Source organism: Nycticebus coucang, chromosome 1, assembly GCF_027406575.1.
Source record: "Nycticebus coucang isolate mNycCou1 chromosome 1, mNycCou1.pri, whole genome shotgun sequence".
Taxonomy (NCBI): domain Eukaryota; kingdom Metazoa; phylum Chordata; class Mammalia; order Primates; family Lorisidae; genus Nycticebus; species Nycticebus coucang.
Genome location: NC_069780.1, coordinates 51,546,404 through 51,569,189, shown reverse-complemented (window position 1 = coordinate 51,569,189; position 22,786 = coordinate 51,546,404). Strand labels below are relative to the sequence as shown.

The 22,786-nt window shown below is 35.6% G+C and overlaps 1 protein-coding gene across 2 annotated transcripts in view; it reads right to left on the bottom strand.

Annotated features, from left to right (window-relative positions):
- Positions 1–545: 545 nt before the first annotated feature.
- The window catches only part of FAT4 (FAT atypical cadherin 4), a 204,065-nt gene continuing 181,824 nt past the window's right edge, over positions 546–22,786 (bottom strand). The window contains exons 10-18 of one of the 2 annotated variants that reach the window (XM_053577566.1): positions 22,562–22,666; positions 20,186–20,493; positions 15,847–15,932; positions 15,089–15,268; positions 13,268–13,392; positions 10,875–11,092; positions 5,381–5,642; positions 1,723–3,577; positions 546–1,079 (exon numbers count right to left, since the gene is read on the bottom strand). In XM_053577566.1, the coding sequence (XP_053433541.1) occupies positions 1,076–1,079; positions 1,723–3,577; positions 5,381–5,642; positions 10,875–11,092; positions 13,268–13,392; positions 15,089–15,268; positions 15,847–15,932; positions 20,186–20,493; positions 22,562–22,666 (3,143 nt within the window). In that variant the 3' untranslated portion in view covers positions 546–1,075. Of the gene's footprint in view, positions 3,578–5,380; positions 5,643–10,874; positions 11,093–13,267; positions 13,393–15,088; positions 15,269–15,846; positions 15,933–20,185; positions 20,494–22,561; positions 22,667–22,786 lie in introns of both variants that reach the window. The other variant, XM_053577478.1, reaches the window with a different exon arrangement.

Below are 22,786 nucleotides of genomic sequence, written 5' to 3'. Positions count from 1 at the left end.
AGCTTAGAATTTATGCAGCAGAGTAATTGATAAATTAAAAACATGTATGTGTAACAAAGCTTTTGCTATCATTCTTCCTATCCACCATTGGACTTAAAAAATTTGGGGTTGGATCCTTGGAGAAAATCAGACCCAGACATTTTTCTATAATTAGCTTTAATTCATTGCTGCTTCTACAACTACAAGCCCAGTCCAAAACTGATCTTCAGTGCAAATATTCTACTGGGAACTTCAAAACATTTGTTGCCAGAATGTTTAAACCAGGCTCATAACAAAGGTAGCCCTTAAGAACAACCTCGTCTAGACTCATTATCCTCCAGGGAAGTCCGAGAATTCTGACAGCTAGGAATGCACTAAAGTGACATTAAAATATCTGTTCTGGAAATGATCCATATTCTTTTTTTTTTTTTAAAGAAAACAGTGCTGCCCATATATCGTTCAACTTGCAATACCCCATTGAGGGGTACTGCTTAAGAGATTTTTGTCAATTGGTCATACCAAGATTATAGAATAATAAAAAATTATATTACACTCTGAATACCAAGTATTTTAAATAAATATTTTAATTCTATTGCTGACATTTACAAGTAGAAAGCATACAGTATGTTACAAATATCAAAATGTGGAAAATATGAATGTTACATAAGTAACAAATGTAAAAAAAGTATTTTCTTACTTTCCCTGAAAGTAAGAAAACTATTCATCATAGGAAAATATCAGTATCAAAAACACAGCTTAGGTGTAAAAAAGGTTTTTACACAGTATTAAAAAAAATGATCTACAAAATGACAGAAAATAAGTGTTGAAACTGGACTTTATATAAATTATAAAAACTGGGTACTTGGAGTAAATGTTAAATGGTTGACAAGTAAGTCCAACTGTAGGCCTTCCTTAGATCAATTCTTTACAATGTTAAAAGCATAGAATATTTTTTCAATAAATAACTTTTGAAAAGTGTCTTTCAGAAGTGCTGCTGAGAACATCATTTGCAGTCAGAAGATGGCAGTGTTCTGGGGACAGCGTGCAGTCATTTCGTTCCTAATGGAAGCCTGATGAAAGTCACGAGAGGCTATAATCATCTGCAAAAAGATTCAGAAGTTTTAACACAATTTCTTAAGAAAGCTTTAAAGTGCTTAACAAATGACTTAATTTTTAGTACCCACTGTCATGTAAAACTTAATCCAACACTCAGGCATTTCTGACCAACATCAAATATGGAATCTATATTTCTGAAAACTGTTAACAGTACTTAGTCTTTCATTCCAGGCTTGGGGGAGGGGGAGTTCCTTCCTACACCTTACAAAGGATTGGTTAAACCTCATGGATCTTGCAATACAAAATATAACAATGCACCGGACACGATACACATATCCCACTGAGAAAGAACCAGTTCATTTCGGCAATAGTAAAGGTATTCATTTTCAAAATCACAAATCAAACACTGGAAAATAAGAAGAACTTTCCAAACGCTGCATGCCACATTAACTCGTTATAAAACACACTGCATGCAGGAAAAGAAACCAACCAAGCATATTTAAATTAAGAGTTGTTTTGAGTCTGTTTCAGCAGCATCGTGGTTATTATTTTTAAAGTTTCCCTCCACCACCAGTTCATACTGGCCTGTGTTTCAAATGTGACCCAACCTACTCGGCAACCGTAGATGGTTTGAGTGTTCCTTGTTTTTGAATTTTTATAATGCCAGTACATAAACCTCACACATACTGTTCTGCTTCCCCGTCTCTGGGGACTGGCTTAGTTGTCCCAGCTTTGCCTTCTTCGTTTGCTGCTGCTTTTTCTGGGAGAGACGCCAAATCCTTAAAAACATCTACATAATGGCCAAAGCCGGGGCCCCAGTTCAAGAGGCTGTCCCAGTTGAAAGTCCCCGCTGGCTGCCCGAGCTGCAGGGGCAGCGCGTGCTCGGCGGGCCCGGGCGCGGCAGTCTGGGCGCCCGCGGGTCCCCCCTCGGCCCTGCGGCCGTGGTACCGCCGGGGCTTTAGTCTGGCTCCGTAATTGTCTTCATCATCTGCGTCAGATTCGTTGACTTGAGATAATTTGGGCATCCTGGAAGTGTATACCATTGGCTTTTCCCTGTCATACTCCATTTCTGAGCACGTGAAGGACTCGTGGGAGTCGCTGTCCGAGGAAGACTCCGGGGCCGGAATGCCGTCGGCGGGGTTGCGCGTCCTGGACAGCGGCCTCCTGCAGTCCTCCTCCGAGGACGACCTCCCGTGGTCTGCGCTGCAGATACTCGGGTTCCGGGGCCGAGGGGTGTTCAGCCGCTCCACTTCCTCTATGGAGAGTCCCACGGGGGGAGAAGATTCCAGAGGAATCTGCCCCATGGGCTGCTTTAGGCGACTCCCCGGCCGAGACCCGTGACCGGCCATGGCCTGAGGACTCTTGCTTCTCCGGCCCAGCCTCGTGGGGTAGTTGAAAATGCCAGGCTGGCAGGTGTCCCCGTGCATTTCCAGCGTGTTCCCGTCCCTTATGGGAAGATGCAGTTCCCTGGCTGGGCTGTTTCGATAGAAAGTGGAGGATTTGGAGAAAGGGGCCGGGCTGTGCCTGGACAGCGGGTTGGGCGTTGGACACGCCGAGTGGCTCAAAGAGCTGGTCCTCAGCCCTGGACCGTAGGACGGCTGGTAGGTCAAACTGCTGGCTCCCAAGGGCAGGGGCGACTGCCGCGCGAAGCCGAGCGGACTGTGCCTCTGGATGGAGAACTTCGGCGTGTGGCTGCGGAACTGCTTGTAGTGCTGAACGATGTCGGCGTCCGAGGGCGCGATGCTGCTGGCGTTGTCGATGTCGTAGTGCTCGATCTCCTGCTCCGGGGACGCCAGCGGCGCGCTGGGGACCGTTTCCGCGCTGTGCGGAATGTCGGTCTCGTCGTAGATCAGGTAGGGGTTCTCCCGTTCTATGATGTCTGGTTTCGGGTTCCCTTCCGGCTGCTTCCTCACGGTCATGTCATCCCCGTAGGGAGGGATGTTGTCCTGGTCGTCAAAAGCCACGTTCTCACTACCCTTTTTCTTTTTTTCCTTAGGTTTCTTCTCCTCTTTGGGATTTTTGGCTTTCTTTCCCCGGCACTGATTGCACAGAATCAGGCTCAGGACCAGGAAGGCGAGGACGGTTGCGCAGCTGCCCACGATGGCAGGCACGGCCCACAGAGGCAGGGAGATCTCCTCAGGGCCTGGACTCAGGACACAAACGTGGCCCCCAGGACTTCCAGCTTTGCACACTTTCCCCTGAGGACAGAGGACTCCAAGACAGGCCACCACCATCTCACAGGTCCTCCCTGTGTGTGACTCTGGGCAACTACAGGTGAATCCAGAGTGCAGGCCTGGCTCACAGCTGCCACCATTCTGGCACGGGTGGGAGGCACAGTCTCCGGGAGGAACGCACTTGTAGGCATACCACTGATTGATGCACAGTAAATCGCCCCAGCAGGGGTTGCTGGCACAAATGTTTGGGCCACGACAGCCAATCTTCACGGAGGGATCTGTTTTTGAGATGGAGGCCAAGCTATGCTTCCCGCTGAAAGGAAGACTATCTCCACCGTACAGCACTGAAGCAATGCAGCCATCAAAGCCTGCAGGGGAAAGAGGCCAGAGAGAGGCATTTTATGAGAAAAACAAAGGCTTACACTATACAGTCACCTGATGAGAGAGTACAGAAACCAGGGTCTCCACCAACATCCAGTTCAGAGGCAGTCAAGCTGTGCATCTTACATCTTTAAAAGATGTGGTAGGTTACCAGGATAGATGCACCGAGCACATTGCTCAGATCTCACTCCTTCTGAAGACTGATGAATGACTTCCACAGGCTGGATTTTATTTTTCTCTCTCTTTTCATTTATTTATTTCTTTTGTCTTAAAGTTCATATATCAACCATTACATATACAGAAATAAAATTTTAAAGTTTAACTTATGAAGTTGTTTAAATGTATTTAAATAAAGGGCAAACAATAGGCCAATAACTTCAACCACTAGATCATGCATTCCTAATTAAGGAGACACGGCTCCCAAGGAGTTAAACGTAGGTTCTTGGGAAGCAAAGGAAAAATATTAGCTATTACGATGGTTTCTGGGCATGTAAAGTGCAGATAAAAATATAATTATGGTATTAACATTTCATGATCTGAGGTTGGCAAGGGCTAGAAGAAAGTATCTAAAACGTCTCTTTGGGGGGGAAGATAAAGACAAAATGAAAAGTTGAGAAGCATATCACTAGACTGGAGTGCACTCGTACTCCTGATGGTAGCTCAGAGCCCAAAACCTGCTTTGACACTAATGAAAAAGCATTATTTATTTCTGCTTCTTTTTTTAACAGTATCTAAATAAATTAGTGTCTATATTCTAGAGTAAAAATATATAAGAAGGATTTATGGCCTGGCTAAACCCTGTTACTCATTTGTGCATTTTTCCCCATTTTCCTTATTTGATGTATCATTCCCCTCTAGTGATGTTCCCTCCTCGATGCCCTCTTTTCCATGAGCTTCTGTGACATCTGCTTCTCTTTCTACACTGCTAGATTTTTTTTTTTTTTTTTTGGCCGGGGCTAGGTTTGAACCCGCCACCTCCGGCATATGGGACCAGCGCCCTACTCCTTGAGCCACAGGTGCCGATTTATTCCTACTACTTAGTCCCTTTCTCTGACTCATTCCACACTAAGCTCTTGGAGTTACTCAAGGGAGGGCCCTAGGCATGTGATGTGATCTCTTCCAGGCCCAGGACTTCAATTTCCTGTTTGACACTGACAACTTCTAAATAATGTATACAATATGTTTCTCTATTTAATCAGCTTCCTTTTATTTACTTCTTATCAATATAAATTAATCATTTCATATTCTTTCATCCTTGTGTACTCATCATTCAGATTTAAGTACACATGTCAGTTTTCCGGCTAACTTTCCTTTCCTCCTTTTCTTTTATTTTCTTGGTATCTCAGAATTATACATTCTTCCTTCACATCATTTATCATAGATTAAAAGAATACATTTCCACATGTAAGGATTTGATTGATGTTTGTCTCCCTTAAAGAACCATATGTTCCATGAAGAGGTGGCTATGAATGAATAAATGAATACATGTATAAATAAATGTTTGGTGGACAAGCAAGGCATTGAAGCACCAGGGGCTGAATTATTACCTTGGTAGGACAGATGCAGTTCTAAAGTGAGTGATGCTGATAATTTACCGTCAACTTTCTATAGCTAATTATGATAGTCCTTAAATACGGGATCCATGCTAAATGAATGGATTTTACTTGATCTTTCCACAAAAACCAACTCCTTAGAAAAATTAACATGCTCCCCAGCAAAGTCTAAAACAATTATGTTTTGAGGAACAATTCGATTTTTCCTTGTTGACTCTACTCAACATAAGCATTTACCTGTTTGAGCATCTCGATGAGCTTGATTGGGTGGAATTCCTCCAAGAGATATAGTAAGCACATCAAGGCCCCCAAAATCCTGAGTGGGATGGATAATATCTCTGTTATATATTCTGTCAACGGACAATACTGTGGCTGTTCCATTTTTCCCAATTAGGAACGTATGCCAGTGGCCATCTGCAACATACACTTCAGGAATATTTCTCTCCACTTTCCCAGCAATTCCTGCATCTGAAGTAAAGTGTACTTTGCCATTCTTAATCTGTAAAACATATCAAAAATAAAATACAATTAAAATATGATATGCTTAGATAAACATTATTAGGGCAATTAAACTTTATAATTTTTGATAAATCTATCACAGTGAGCATAGATGAAGAATCTGGTTCTATCAGATGATACTCATATCTTGTTGCTACAATTGTAGGTAAAACATATTTTTACATTTAATAGTTTCAATAAGTTTCAAGATAGTCTTGAATAATTTCTCAAGTTACATAGCATTATTTTCCAGAACACAATTGAGATTAGAAAGGAATGAAAACCCATTAAACAAATCTTAACTTACAACTTCTTGTGATTACACGTATTTATATTTCAATGGCAGTGCCGAGTGTATTTTATTGTTAAATTCAGTAAAAGGCCCATAGTGATCAAACAGTGGGAAAATCACTTGCAAACAGAAAAATGAATTCTCAGGTAAAAAAGAAAGCGTAGTTGGAAAAAATAGAGATGAAAATAAATTGTTTTACCTCTCATCTATTACACACTGGAATTTTAGAAAAAATGATGCCTATTATTTATAACACTTATTAAGATGAAAAACTATGATGAATAAAGGGAGAATTCTTACTAATGAGGTGTCTGGGCAAGTCTTCCCTTCGGCTGTCTTTCACAATTTATCTAAGGGATATTTGGTTTCTTCTGCTCTGCCCAGTAGAACATTGGGTAACTGGATTCTCCTACTGCAGCTTCCAGCTACCAAGTTTCCAGCATTCTGAGTAAACCATTTCAGAAAATGAAATAATTTACGAGCAGGATGAACTTTTGGTTCAGGGAGCATAATCCCATCACGACTGCCAGACAGAGGTGGTGCCCTGGTTAGGGAATGAAATGGCACCATGCCTCAAATAATGGGAACAAAAGAATGGATCTGTTTACTTTGTCACTCAGATCAAATGCTCTTTCTACAGGCAACAAACACATCTGGTAGAACTAAAAATCAGTTCGTTTGTACTGTGTGGAAAATATGCCTAACACGTTTCCATACATTATTCAAATAGTAATATTTTATTAAAGGAGCCTTCCCAGATAATCATATACAGAAGTTCAGTACCAAAGTCAGAAAGGAAACATCAAGAAAAAAAATTCAAGTTAGGGTGGTGCCTGTCGCTCAAGGAGTAGGGCGCCGACCCCATATACTTTGGGTGGTAGGTTCAAACCCGACCCTGGCCAAAACTGCAAAAAAAAAAAAAAAAAAAAAAAATTGGATTGGGTGGCACCTGTGGCTCAAGGGGTAGGGCGCTGGCCCCATATACCAGAGGAGGCAGGTTCAAACCTGGCCCCGGCCAAAATCTGGAAAAAAACAAAAAAAAATTCAAGTGAAATTACAATCACATTTCATCACATGCGCAACAGTTCATGGCACAGTGAAAATCACAACTTCCTTTTTTATCAGAGCCAGAGTATTTTTTGGAAAGAAGATTGGAAAGAGCCTTCTTCCTGTCCCTCTCCCAATTGGTCTCACCATGCCATCCTTCAGTCAGAGCAATGTATATAGTACTGTACCATTTTGTACAGTAAAAATATATGTACCTATGTTTAGATGAGTGATTTCAACCAGTGTGCCACTGGGGTGCCATGAGAGGATCTTAGGTGTGCTGCAAAAATATATGAAGGTCATTAATTAAATTATTTTTGAAAGAAGTTCAAAACACAGCAAGTATTTTCTTTTTTTCACTCCTTTTTGTGATCAACATAATTTAAGTGTGCCAACCTTTAACTATAGGTTCAAGTGTGCTGTGAAATTAAAAAGGGTTGAACACTGGTTTAGCTACACAGATACTTCCCATTGTGTCACACAAGCCTACAGCATTCAGTGAAGTAACATTCTGTACAGGTGTGCAGCCCAGGAGTGAAAGGCTATAGCCTAGGTTTTGGCAGGTTACAACACCTCGGTTTGTATAAATACATTGTCCTCTATTCAAGAAGGACAAAATCACCTAACGATGCATTTGTCAGGATGCATCTCTGTCCTTAAGCAGCACATTCCTGTATTTATTTGTTCATTTGTTTCTGAAACTATAGAGCTTTGAATCTCTTATTCCAATTCTGTAGCTTCACTTAAGCAAAAACAAACACAAAACAAACTTATTTGAAGTAGAAATAAAGTCCATTACTGGCCCATTATTACAGAGCTCCAAATACATGATATGCTAGGCACAATGAGAAATTCGTGATGTGCTTTCAATATTGTGTGTCTAAAGTTATGTACTAGTGGGCTTTCTTTTTGCCTTTCTTTCTGAAATGTCCTCTTTCTGCTTTTTTCATTGAACAAATCTCATCTCTTCTGCACATCCTTCTCTCTCCTCACATCACTACTGTTACCCACTCCTGAAGACCCTCTCTCCTCTGACCACATGAAACCCCACTGACCCACACTTTGCATTTTTCACAAAATACCTTCACCTTCTGCTGCCTGTGTGTGTGTACACAGAGAGACAGGAAACAGGAGAGAGGGACAGAGAGATAGAGATTGCTTCAGAGTTTGCAAAACATAACAGAGAAAGAAGGGTCAGAAAGTGAGTCAAAAGAAAGAAGAAACTCAGTCACGTTGGTCACTAATAAGCTAATTCGTAAGTGAAAGTCATTCTTACCAGCTTCATAGGCAGTACAAGGGATTGTAGATATTCTACATCCCTTCTAACCAGCTTCATAGGCAGTACAAGCAGAGATATTCTACATCCCTTCTAACCAGCTTCGTAGGCAGTACAAGGGATTGTAGATATTCTACATCCCTTCTAACCAGCTTCATAGGCAGTACAAGCAGAGATATTCTACATCCCTTCTAACCAGCTTCATAGGCAGTACAAGCAGAGATATTCTACATCCCTTCTAACCAGCTTCATAGGCAGTACAAGGGATTGTAGATATTCTACATCCCTTCTAACCAGCTTCATAGGCAGTACAAGCAGAGATATTCTACATCCCTTCTAACCAGCTTCATAGGCAGTACAAGCAGAGATATTCTACATCCCTTCTAACCAGCTTCATAGGCAGTACAAGCAGAGATATTCTACATCCCTTCTAACCAGCTTCATAGGCAGTACAAGCAGAGATATTCTACATCCCTTCTAACCAGCTTCATAGGCAGTACAAGCAGAGATATTCTACAGTCCCTTCTCACCAGCTTCGTAGCCAGTACAAGCAGAGATATTCTTGCAACACAAATAATATGCCTGTTTACAACAGCCACTCTCTTCCAGTCTATTTAGTTCTTCTTAGTCACTGCTTTTATTTTTTCTTATCTACTCTTTTTACTTGCCAAGCCCCTTAATCTCTGAAAAGCTTTTTTTCAAAAGTTTCACACAAAAAGTGTGCATTTGGGTTTGTATTTATTCGTGATCTTTATTTTTATTTTTTAATGTGGCACACCAGTTTTTCCACCACCATTTATTAAATACTCATGATCTTTATTAATTAGCACTTACATTTCTTTTAGGCAATGAAATCTAAGTTTTTGTACAAAAAACAATCTAGAAAAGTTGCATGCTGCTGTCCTATTGGAAATGCAAGAATTTATATTGACAAAAATGGTTCTTAACTTTGAGCTTCTTCCTTAGGGAAGAAAAAATTTTGTCTCTGATTCTTTTCAACTATCTTGTATTTTGACTGAATTCTTTGGCCTAAAGAGATAATGAACAGAAATATTTCATACGTCATTTAAAAGGCACAAGGACTTGGAAGCAGCTTAACTAATAAATCATAGACCTCAGTGTCAAAGCATAAAATATGTTTCTTGTAGAAAATGAAGATCTACTTTATTTCCTTACTTTCTTTATTTCTATTACCGTTTTCAATGAAAATTATAAACACCAAATTTTAACATTGTATTATATAACAGTATAATTGGTTAATTCTGAAAGTGTTCTTTTTTTTTTTTTGCCTTCAATAATAACAACAATGTTCAAACCTAAAGACATTCTCTTGTAGGGTAGAGTGGTAGGTCCAGAGTATTCCTTGTTGTGGGGTGCTGTGCTGTGTTCTGCTGCATGGTTAGCAGGATTCCTGACCTCTCCCTACTCTCTAGACGCCAGTAGCATCTTCCTACACAGTTACTGAGACAATCAAAATGTCTCCTGAGATTCACAAATGTCCTGGCGGGGGGGGCGGGGTAAAATCACCCCAGCTGAAAACGTGTGATCTAGGAGGATTAGAATTTAAGAATTTAAAAAAATGGTGTTTGTACTACTTGTTAAAGATAGGTACGTGACACACAAAAACCCGAGTTGACGTGGACAGACTGAAATTTTGAGGATGAGAAGGCTGCAGTTTAAGAGCTGAACATCTACTTTTATTTTTAGTAGTTCTTTATGAACTAACCCTTAATAATTACCAAATATTGATTTAAAGGTGAAAATAATTCAGAAAATTTGAGTTTGGTTTCTTAAGAATCTAGTACAATTTATATCAAGAACTACCAATAGAATTATAAAAAAATTACATTAATGAAAAGTAGTTACCATGACAGCAAAAGAAACTATTGTCTAAGAGATAATGACTTATCTGTGAGAAAGAAAGCAGAAAAGTAGCTTTTTAAAAATTCAGAGAATTATTCACCATTTTAACAACTTATTTACAGATGAGAAAATACAAATTATGCAAGAGTCTAATGATAAGTCACTATTTTCATGAAACACAGTTTTTAAAGATTATTTATTTAAAAATTATTTGGAGAAGTTAGGTGAAATTTTATTTATACTGAATTCCAAAAATACCGGTGAAGTAAACTCTGGTAAATTGAATTCATGCTCCATAGTAAAGTTAGATAATTTCAAATTGTTTTTCAGTATTCTAATCCTGCCAATCAACCTATAGTTAAGGAATAGAATTTGGGATAATTGTTAGAGGAAATATTTTCCCATTTTGAAGATACATTCTATTTTTGTCTGATTTGTTTAAAAATAGAAAAAAAGGGATAAAAATGTTTATCAGAAAAATAGATTACAACCAATTCTTTCTGCGCTGGCTTACCTAGCAGTGTTCTCTATTCCAAACCGAAACAAAAGTGTTTAAAAACCAGACCATTCAGATCTTTGTTACTCTGGCCAAGGCCTGGGGAATAGTTAAGATAGATGATATTGGAATAGTGCCCAGCATAGTTGGAACTCCAATGCGTTGTAAAGAAAAGGCCAGAAATTATGGGAGAAGTGATTTAAAACACAGCCCAGCAGGCGGCCTAATCAAATGGAGCCACCATTAGCCTTTATCTCACCTTCACAGTAGTGTAATTGCTGCTCTCCTGGACGTGAATTAAAATACCATTCTCGCTTCTTGTCCGGAATTTTACTTCCAGAGTGTTCACACCAAAAGATTCCAATGTGGCACCTCGAATGCTCTGTCTTAACAAATACTCCCGCTTCTCATTCTGACTCATGTGGTAGTCCAAGCGCCCTTTGCCTTCTAGCGATAAGGCAGTGTCAGGAGTAATAGCTGAAAGCCAAAAAGAAAAAAAAAGAGAGAGAGAGAAAATGAATGCATCCATTAGGCACTTCTTAGAAAGTTTCCAAAGTGACTGAAAATTTTTTTAAAAAGACAATGAGGATACACCAAATCTATTCTTAAAAATATGATTTCTCCTTGTGAATTATTATATACATTGATTTCAAATACCTAAATTCATTCCCAAACCATGAAATGTAAAACCCTTTCTAAAAGTCATTAATCATTCAGAAAATAGTCAAAAAATATTGGCCACATGATATATAAATCATGAATATCTGAAGACATAGCCACCTGGAAATATGCCCTTAAAAATTTTGTTTGTAAATAGTTTCTTTGTATTTCCAAATTTATAAATACATATATGCTTTCATGTTAAAATCATTTGTGATCTTTAGTCCCTAGCATGTTAAGCATATTATAAATTTGAACTAATGTGAATAATCAAGATTTATATTTGAAATCAACTTTATTTTCAGGTAACACCATGTATAATTTAACTGATCATCATGTATAAATGGTATGTATAATTATAATTTTATCATAGTCTGATAAAATGTTCATACTCCAGAAACATAGAAATTTGAGTTATGTTAACAAATAACATAGCTAAAGAATGGACATTAAAAAATGAGCTCAAAAGGACTTCAGCACTCACTGATATACTTTAAAAGGATAAATATTACAGAATATGAGTTATATCTTAAGAGACTCAGGCATTTCTCTAGGCAATGACTCACCACATATTTCAGATATAATTAGGCTCCTACTTATTAAATTCTCATTACTTAAAAATCATGTGATAAATGTTTAAAAGGTTTTCATTATATCTGAAATAATCAAACATAATTATACTTTGTGCTACTAAGATATTTTAGACTATACTATAGCCTAAATTTTATTGTTAATTTCTTCTATTCATTTCCATGTTATAAGTGAATCAAATGCCTCCTTAATAAGTGGTCATATACAGCCAGACACCTGTAGTTAATGTAGGTAGTAATCACATATTTGAAAGTGAAGCAATTTTTACAAAAGAGGCCCCATTGAGGTTTGCCATTACTGCATGAATGATCAAATGAGATACGATTGATAGTACAAGCTGCAAGAGGTGAGGATCCCCAGAGGTGCAGGAAGAGTCTCAGACAACTTTTGCAGTGGTCTTTTATTGAGAGATAAGACAAAGAGTATATGTGCTAAAGGAAATGATCTCTAAAGGTGCCAGGAGGGTATGTATTTAAGGAAATGATTTCCAAAAATATTATGTGCAATTTTCTCCAGTAATCCTTCAAGAAACTGCCATAAAATGCTTAATGTTTAACATCAGTCTTACTACCGCAGGACTGATCTTTGCTCCCCCAGGATTATTGAGTTACTTGGCAGCTTGCCTTCAAGTGATAAGAGATTTTCAGGTTTGCCAGGAGAATGTCTTGTTCTTAGTAATTCCTCAGACGAGATTCTTAGTAATTCCTCTGAGATTGGTGACTGTTACAGTAAGCATGATGTTCAATCCTCTGTTACTGTGAACGTGACGCTCAACCCTCCACAAAGTTAGTGTGATGTTCAGCTTAAAATTAGAGTACAGCATTTTCTAATGATGGGTTGAACATATTAAGGTCTTATTAGAAATAAAATTAGGCCTTAAAATATAATTACTAATGAGAGGACTTAAAAAGTAATATTCAAAACTAATTTCAGAACTTGCAAATTAAAATGATAGCGTCACTCCTAATTTTAATGTGTTATATTGCTATTGGATGATGTTTTGAGCTCAGTGTTCAGTAACTTAATGTATAACTTTTTAAATCAAATATGAACAATTTGACAAAAAAATGCCCCCCAAAGCAGTTAATATGAAAACAAAACCTGAATAAAGCCCTTAATTTTAAATTGTCCAGCATTCCGATAGGTAAAACCAAAATAACAGAAGGATGTATTTATACAATGGAAGGTAAAGATTTAGTCAAGTTCAAAGAATTCTTTATAAGAATATCGCTCATAATGTTAAAAATTAATATTGTTATTATATTTTACCAAATATTTTCCATTTAATATTTTTAATATTTAGAATGAAAATAGAATTTCTAAATCAATCATATTTTTAGATGCACATATTTATTTTCTCCCGGTTATAATTTCCAGAGGAAGATAGATGAGCTCACACACATTTTTCACAGTATTTCCCAGTCAATCCTTCTTTGCACTGACACTGCTGCCATGACCAGTAGTCCATGCATGTGCCGCCATGTTGGCAGGGGCTGCGAGTACAAGCTCCTTCTAGTCTAGGGCACCTGTAATAACATCAAAATAAACAGCCATAAAGCACATGCAAGATGTGGGGAGAGTGTGCACTAAGTAGATATCAACTTTTATTAACTTGTTTAATTTCAAGTGCTCAATTATTTGAAACTCAGGTTGCAACTACATTTAGAACAACTGACCAAACTAGAAGTTGTTCTATAACACATGGTCTCCCTCATCCTGTAGGAGAATAATAAATAATAAATAATAAGTCTTTCACAATAGAGAAAAAGGGGTTACAATTTCTTCTTCTTGAAGAAATTTCTTCTTGAAATTAAGTCTTATTTGAGCAAAATATCTTGGTCAAATAAACACTTCAGTGAAGATAATCCAGGGGTCACATATTTATGTGGCACCTTTCTCCCAGATAACTCATGCAACTAATGCTAAGATGTTATTTTTAAAAAGGTCACAAGGTTCCCCATTCTGGGAATGGGATGGGAAATCGTTGAAACATTTGGAACGGAGAAGTGGTAAGAACTGACTTGGGTTTTAAAGTTGTCAGTCTGGTTGCTGGTAGATTGGAGACAAATCTGACAAAAAGAGAGGAGTTAAAGGAAAGTCTAACAGTTTGGGCTGACATTGACCTACAAAGAGATGTTCACAATATATTTTTAAAAGAGAAAAAATTAATATTTACAGAAGTATTTATGTGAACATAGAGAAAGATACAGGATGCACACCAAAGTATTACCAATGGTTAGCAACCACAACCCTGTATTTTTCTGTACTGTTCAATTAGTGGTAATTACGAGCTAGAAATACTTTGTAAGAAAACAATAGCAACATATAAAAAAAAAAAAAGACAAATGCCGAATGTATTCAGGTACTTAAGTTACAAAAATTAGAATGTATTCATTGCTTTGTCTTTGTCATTTTATTTCTAGGGATAACATCAGAAAAAATTAATGTGATTGAAGATGTTTTTGAAAATGTGTTCATCTGTGATTATTAATGTAATGAAAAATTGGAAAATAAAGCATACAACAATAGTTAAAATAGAGTACATTCATGTTATGGAATTCACATTACAGGCAGTCATGAACATGACAATAATCTAAAGGTGCCTATCTCCAGTTGGTTAGATTATAGCTTATTTTTATTTTCCTCATTGTATTTTTTTAATTTTCCAAATTTTGATAATAAATAATTTTAAAATAAAATATGTAATTTCTATAATTCTTAATTCATTGCTGGTAACTGAAGTAATAATCAAATAAGAAAAACAAATCTTATAGCTTACAATTAATCAAGTTATAACCTGTTATTAAAGCGTATTTAGTTTTTAAGAATACATATGTATATAAGTAAAACTATCAAATTAAAATAAAGTTTTATGCATCCATACTAACATGTACATATCTGTATGTGCCAGGATTTTTTTCTATATGACTGACCTTAACTCATTTAATCTCAACTACTCTGTAAGGTAAAATACATACATGCATGAAAGTATACATAAAATATTTTTTATACTCCAGAAAATAAAAATTAATTTTCTAATATAATTTAACACTTTATTCCAAATCACATTTCATAAGTAGAAATAAACATTTAAAATTTAAAACAATGTAAAATATTTGGTATTTTTAGGGATCTGAGTATAATAATTTCATTTTTTGATGCTCATTTACTGCATTATATACTTCTTTCATTTTTTTTTAAATAGTAATAAAATTGCCATACTGATCTAGGATGCCTTGTGCCGCTAAAGCCTGGCTGGGTTCCAGAGGCCTTCCATTGACTGCAAACTCCATTATACATCCGACAAAATCATGGCTTTCCACGTGTCCTCTCCTCTGAAGGATTGGTTCTAGTGCCCTGATACCTCCAACTGTGACTCGATTTGGCTGAACATCAAGAGTCCTAAATAAAAAAAGAAAAGGAAAATTATAAAGACCAAGAAAAAACATTTTAGTAGAATGTTTAGTTTAAAAAAGAGTGAATATGAATGATGTATCAAGATTTTCTTATTTGCTATTTCTATTAAAATCACTTGTTTTTTTTTTGATTAATGGTGTATTTCAGCTTTAGGCACTGTTGAAAAAATGTCCATTAATAATTGTCACATAAACTTTTACAGAATATGTTTGAAAGAATTGGGATCCTTATCCTATACTTACATCTTTCAGGACCAAAGCTACATGCAATTATCATACGAAGCTTTCCAAAAAATACTGGCAATGTTAAACTTTTTTTTCTCTAGTTTCATCCTCATTCTACTACTTTATTTCATGCCTTTTAAATATAATATTCTTTATAATTTGTATTCTTTTTAATACAATATAATCTAGTTTATATCAGACTATTTTATAATATGAAAATATTTTGGGAGGAGAAATAAATGTCTTAAACTTTTATGTAATAGCATTACTATTTTTCAAGTGTAAATTTCTTTTTAAATTTCGAACAATAAGAAAGATTGAACTAATTATTTAGCTTACCAGTCATCTGAAACTGCCACATTACTGACAGTACAATATCCTGGTTCTTGGTTCTCAGAACAGGAGTCCACAGTTAAGGAAGCTGCCTATAAAACAAGAGAAGGAAACGTTCACCTTGGGTCCAACTGTCCCTGTGAACCTTTCCAGCCAACACTGTCCAGGACTTGCTTCTATGAGGACATGATTTTGACACTGTGATACTACTTTGATTTAATGTATTATACTATGTACCATAATACAATATAATATTCAATTATCAGCATATATTTTCCTGATATCTCTAAAACGAAAATTGTGACTATCTTTACATATAAGTGGAAGGGTGCCTTCAAAAAAATCTTCTTTTGCTCTGTTGTTTTATAGATAAAAGAAAAATATGCCATTAATCTTCCTTAGATACTCACAGTAGGTCTGGGAGATCTTCCTTGAGTTACAAGCTTAAGAGACATGTTCATTGTACTTTTCAGCAATTCTAACAAATGAAAAGACATTCCGTTTTGATATTCAAAAATCTCCTTACAGCCTGGATGTGGTGGCTCATGTCCGTAATCCATACATTTTTGGAGGCTGAGGCAGGAGAATCACTTGAGGCTCGGAGTTACAGACCAGCCTGAGTTACAAAAGCTAGCAAAATTAGCTGGCTGCGCCCTGTAGTCTCCCAGCTGCTTGGGAGGCTGAGGCAGACGTTAGAGGTTGCAGTGAGCTGTGATGATGCCAGTGCACTCCAGGCTGGGCAACAGAGTGAGATCGTGTCTCAACAAACAAACCAACCCTGCCTAAGGACCCCACAGAAAATTTTATTCTAATGATATCTCATACGTATTTATAAAAGATTATGAAAATATAGTATAATATTATTATATCAGTCTAAGAAAATTTTAATGATCAGTTTAAAGTTTGAAAAAAATAAGTGCTCTTTTCATTTGTGTTAAGATGTATTACTTACAAATAATATATTACTGCACATCTATATGTAATCAGAATGCTTTGTTATATGAGGTGGCCATATTTAAAATAGTGTGCGATTTAAAATTGCACATGAACTGTATGGCCCCCCTGTATAACGCTATGCCATAGAAACTCCCCAAATCTGTTTAAATCGCAACAAACAGTAGGCACCTTTTGCATTTAGGGGACGCAAATCCCCTTCGGACAAAAGCTTTCTGTTTAGTAGAGTGTATATGTATATATACTCCATTGAACACTAACCAAAGTCATACATTTAGGGTTGAAAGGTCCCAGGGTTCTCTGCATTGAACATCAGCAATTGAAAATGGCAGCAGTTCAAATGTGAAAGTTGTACGTCCATATTATTCAGTACTCTGCAGTGCCGTAGCAGTGTCCCTCCTTTGTTCCCTAAAGTTCGATAACATTTGACTAATGTCTAAACTTTGCAGATTTTTGTTGTTGAAGTTATAAGACAGGTCTTCAGACTGCGGCATTTCAGAAAATGGTCATTAAATCATAGAAAAGGCTACATTCAACATACGGAATTACAGCAGGATTAAGAATTTCTCCCAATAGAGAGAAGAGAGGGTTCTACCTAAGTCTATGAAAGCTACAAAGCAGGACTATTCCAACATTGTAGAACTTACATAAGAAAACTATCAATACTATGTAGGCCTTCATTTATCAGAATCCATTTGAGGTTAATTTCAATAAGAACGAAGCAAATGTAGGAAACAGCACAGAAAGTTATGCAAGCTGACCTCACCTGTGTGCAAAGAGGATAAATAACAGCATTTCTGCTTTACAGAATCAGTTCACTTTCTTTACAGATGAATATGATTCATTTCCTTAATATCCCACTTTTATCAATATTGCTTACTATTTGTAGGTACATATAATATATACTTAGGTGGGATACGTAATAAATTTTATCTTAAATATCTCATATTCAAAAAATAATGGCTAAAGTCAATTTATAATCAACTTATAAATTGTGCATCAAATATTACTGTCTAGCATATTTTTAAGTATTTTCTATGAGTTAGTTAGACTATTATAAGGTCCATTCAATAAATTCTGGAGAGCCATGTGAATTTTTTCTTACTGCCTTTTCAAATAAATTATAATAAATACTAACATTTTAGGAAATAATTGAACTTTCAATGTTTGTCCAGACATTCATTTCCCATTAGTTAATTTTTTTAATAGTTATGATTCTTTCTGCTTATCTATAAAACCGAGTGACATCCAATCTCAAAAGCAGCTTTAGGGTTTATGTCACCACTTACCTTGCTTATCTTGATTACTGATTTAATACATATCTCTCCCCATATACTGTGCAAAGTATCCATTCTAGAATTCCTTAAAGCTGTCATAAACTATGCAGTACCACCTGGGATATTCATGAATGCCTCAACTAGAAAAATAACCTTGGAATTATCTAAATTTTATGTTGGTATTGTTAACATTTCATATATATATATTTTTTTTTTTCTAAAAGCATGGTGATATAACTCAAAGACATAACTAAGGGGCTGTTTTATATGAGCAGAAGCTCATGTAATTTATTTCTGGAGTTAAATATTGTTTATTTTACTGGTGAATTTTTTTTACCAGTACCACTGCAAATTGAAAAGTTTTTATCCTGACTGCAATGATTTAAAGCTGAAAAGTTAATGACTTTTCCAGTGTCTAACAAAAATCATTTCAAACTATAGAAAATAGCAAATTCACAATCCAGTAGGGGCCTTAATTTGTATAATTTCTGAAATACTGAGACATTTTTCCTATGGCCAAATTATAGTGGCAGAGTTGTTTTTTTTTTTTTTTTTCACTTTGGTATTATGTATATTTAAAACTTGATGACTATGGCCACACATCCCAGAATAGCTGCATACTTCACAGAACTTCTTCCTCCACTCTCCTCTTGTTCCCAAGTCCTTGTCTGATAGAATCAAATTTTCATAAGGTTTAAAGAGACCTTGGAGGTCACCAGGTAAAACTGTCTCTTCTACATAAAGGTCTGCTGGACAGCATCTCAAAAATATGGTTATCTCACCTATGGTTGGAGAATTAGGTTAAAGTGATATCTACTATCATTCTTTAGGGTCACCAGTCACTTTTAGAATATTCTGTGGCTATTATAACCCCAGAACTACATATACCAATTCCCAGATGTTCATTCTAGTTCCATAAGGCTCAATATTCATGGTGATGTCCATATTTATGAATATTCCACACAGTTAGTTGATAAAGCAGCAGCAGGCTTGGACAGGATTGACTCTATATTTGAAAGAATTTCTGAGCAGGTAAAATGCTATCAGACAGCCTCACATGTCATAAAGAGATCTTTCATGATATGGAGTCGATGGCTGTGACAAACTTCATTGTTGTCTTATGTTAAGAAATTGTCACAGCCACCCCAACCTTTCACAACCACCACCCTGACCAGTCAGCAGCCATCAACATTGAGATAAGACACCCTACCAGCAAAAACATGATGACCTGCTGAAAGCTCAGGTGACTGTGCTAACAATTTTAGCAATAAAATGTTTTTAAGATATGTACTTTTTAAAGATAGAATCCTATTGAAGCCAAAAAATTTGCATGACTCACTTTATTGTGATATTTGCTTTTTTGTGGTAGTCTGGAACTGAAACCACAATATTTTCAAGGTATGCCTATGCATGCTAGGAAAATCTCCAATATAACAGATTTGTAATTATGAGAATACCTTACATAGTCCATTGCATCCTAACACTGCCTCATATAATAGACTTCATAGATTACATATTGAAGTGCTAGTGTAATTAGGATTACTAAGAATAGTACTACACTAAAGTAAGTATTAAATATTATCTTTGTTCAGTAATTCATCTGCAGAAAAATATTCTCCCTTTATTCCTAAATTGTTTCTTCAGTTATGACAGAAGAGGAAAGAAAAGTAGCTATTTTAAGCAAGGTCCTGACATAGCCTTAAAAATACACAGGCACTATCCATAAAATTTTTATGCACTAGACTATTCTCTTTACTTTCTGCTTTTAAATGTTTTTAGACAGTAGCATAGTTGTCATGAGCAAAAGAAAAGCATTTCTTCTACCCCGTTTCCCTGAAAATAAGACATCCTCCAAAATAAGACCTACTTACAGGAAAGATAAGACGTCCCCTGAAAATAAGACCTAGAGCATCTTTGGTAGCACACTTTAAAATAAGACACTGTCTTATTTTCGGGGAAACAGGGTAATACTGTTGTAGTTCATAACCAATTTGGTCAAATGATGAGTAAACAGAATTTAATTCTGCATCTCAATGAAGCTTTACTTGAAGGGCCTAATTGACTAGATATACAACAACCATAAAATGAAATTAATGTAGGATGAACTATCTTACCATTCCGGCTCTCCGGGCAATCACAGTGTGAAAATGTCCATCTGATACCTTCTTCATGGTGGTAAGTTTATAGGTACCACTCCCTAAATTATAGGAGAATCTTAGTCTTTCCTCGGCAATTTCAAGGGCCAAAAATTCAGCCCGGTCTCCTGTCTGATTGTCATAATTGTAAAGTAATAAAGCATGAGTTTTGATCGTTGCAAATTTTACATAAATATAGTTGTTGTTGGGGTCCAAACTTGGGAATTCCATGTATGATAATTCTTCAAATCCATAACTGTTCAACTCGCAGTGTTTTCCAAAGACACCTGCAGGTGGGAAAATAGACATATTGACACATGAAATTCCAGTGAAATTTTATTATATTATTTTGATTAAAATATTTGAAGTTATGAAATGAATCATGCTTTTAACCATTTTTTATTACTCCCTGAAGAATATCATCTAAAATAAAATTGATTAGAATGTGTTGATGTAAATAAAGCCTATAACAGAGTTGATAAAATAATGTAATCATTTTCATGGGCCAATTAGGGAAGGGATCCAAGTATGTCCCACTTCTAAAGGGACTTGGGACTTAGCGGAATGGAGTATATCTGAATAGATTTTTTTCCTCAAAGAGCTTTCAAAAGATTTTAATATTCTGTAATTTTCACCAAGATACTTCCTTCACAATTCTTTAAAGCAATTTAAATTCAATTTAAGATGTCAAACTCATTTGTTTTGACTTTTGAAAAATTCAGTGTCTATGTTCATGAAATTTTCAAGGGTCATAAAATTAGAGAAGAGGAATTATAACTTATAGGGAAGAAAATAACTCTTAAGATTTTATCTCTTCCTTGTTTTATACCCTCTTTGGGTATGCTTTTTAAATACTATAAATAGCTTTCTGTTTTTCTGAAATTCAGAATTCCCATTTGTTTGTCCTGGTTCTTTTTCAAATTGGAAAAGTGAATTTTATTGATGCTACAATGCTATGCCAAAATTATTTTCCCATAAATATTAGTAGACTGTGGCAAATGATTGGAAAATTAACCTTCACCAAGACATTGTGATTCTTGTTAACTTGCAAGGGCTTTATTTCTTAATTTTGGCTTGATAACTCTTATAATCCATGAAATTTATTCATTTATTTTTGCATAACATTCAGAATCAGAGAATTATTCAGCTTGAAGGTACCAATGCATTATGTCACAAAGTATTTAAAATTTGCACAAGGTAACAGAACTATGGGAAATAGCCAAAATTTGAGATCAGATCTACCAACTGTTTAGTTGTTTTGACTATACAATGTTTTATATCTGAACATTCTTTACATTAAAATGGCCCAGGAGCTGATAAAGAAACAGTGTCATTTATCTTTTCCTTTTCTGACCAAACTGAAATAATATTCATTATAAATAAGTAGAAAATATATATAATTTATTATTCTAAATCTTTAAATTTGAAGAAAAAGCAAAGCAATTATAGAAATAATGCCCTATATATTATTCATGGTATACATATATCTGGTCATACATATATTACAGCTATCACATATTTCATTTTATATACTTATATGGCATACATAATTAATATTTATGTATAAAAATTATATCTACTTACTTATATTAAATATATTATCTTATATATTCTCTCTTTATATATCCAGAAAGAATAAATGAAGTTAAAGAAAAAGCAAAGATAAAAAGCATACAAATGAAACAGAAAGATTACCAATGAAAAATCTGTGCTATGTAGTTTGAATATAATGTAGAAAATATAGAAATAATAGATGGTTTAATTTTCATTCAAATTGATTCTGTATTTTCAAACATAAAAATTTTGTTGTGAATTTTTTATTCTTTGTAAAGGGTTTGTTGCTATTTCTACAGTGTTATCTACAAAAAACTTATAAACATTGCATGTGTAGTTATTGCATGTGTAGTTATTAAATTCAACTAATAGAAGTGGTTGGATTAACTTAAAGAACAAAGTAAAAAGCAAAACAAACAAAAATAAAACCACATTGAGGGGTTATTTTTAAAGATTTGAAATATAGAATAATGTCAAATATTGCTTAAAGGATTTTTTTATTTGACAAGTTCTAGGCCAAAAAGAATGTGTCCATAAATATTTGAGGTGAAACATTCTAGGGAGACAATACTGATTCTATTGAGTTGATTATTTTTCCAGTAACCGTCAATGTAATGTAGTAAAAGGAATTTCCATAATAAACTTTTGAAAAATGTTAAATGTTTAAGATTTTATTTTAGAAAACTTCTTGTGTAAAATAATTAATATTTTCTTAATCACTCATGCCTAGAAAGAACAAAATTCCTAAACTTAGTTCTAAAATACACTAATACTTTATATCAACAAGGAAGTTGTACTCACCAAATGGACAGTGACAGTAATAGGAATCCACACCACTCTGGCAGGAACCACCGTTAAAGCAGGGGTTGCATTCACAGTAATTTACGGAAGATTCACACATTTTCCCTAAAATATATCAAATTTGTTTTAAAACTTCTATAAATCCATTACAGCATTACTATAAACAGAAATCTATCCTGAGGCATATCTTAGAGAAAAGAATTATAAAAACCATTTTACTTGACG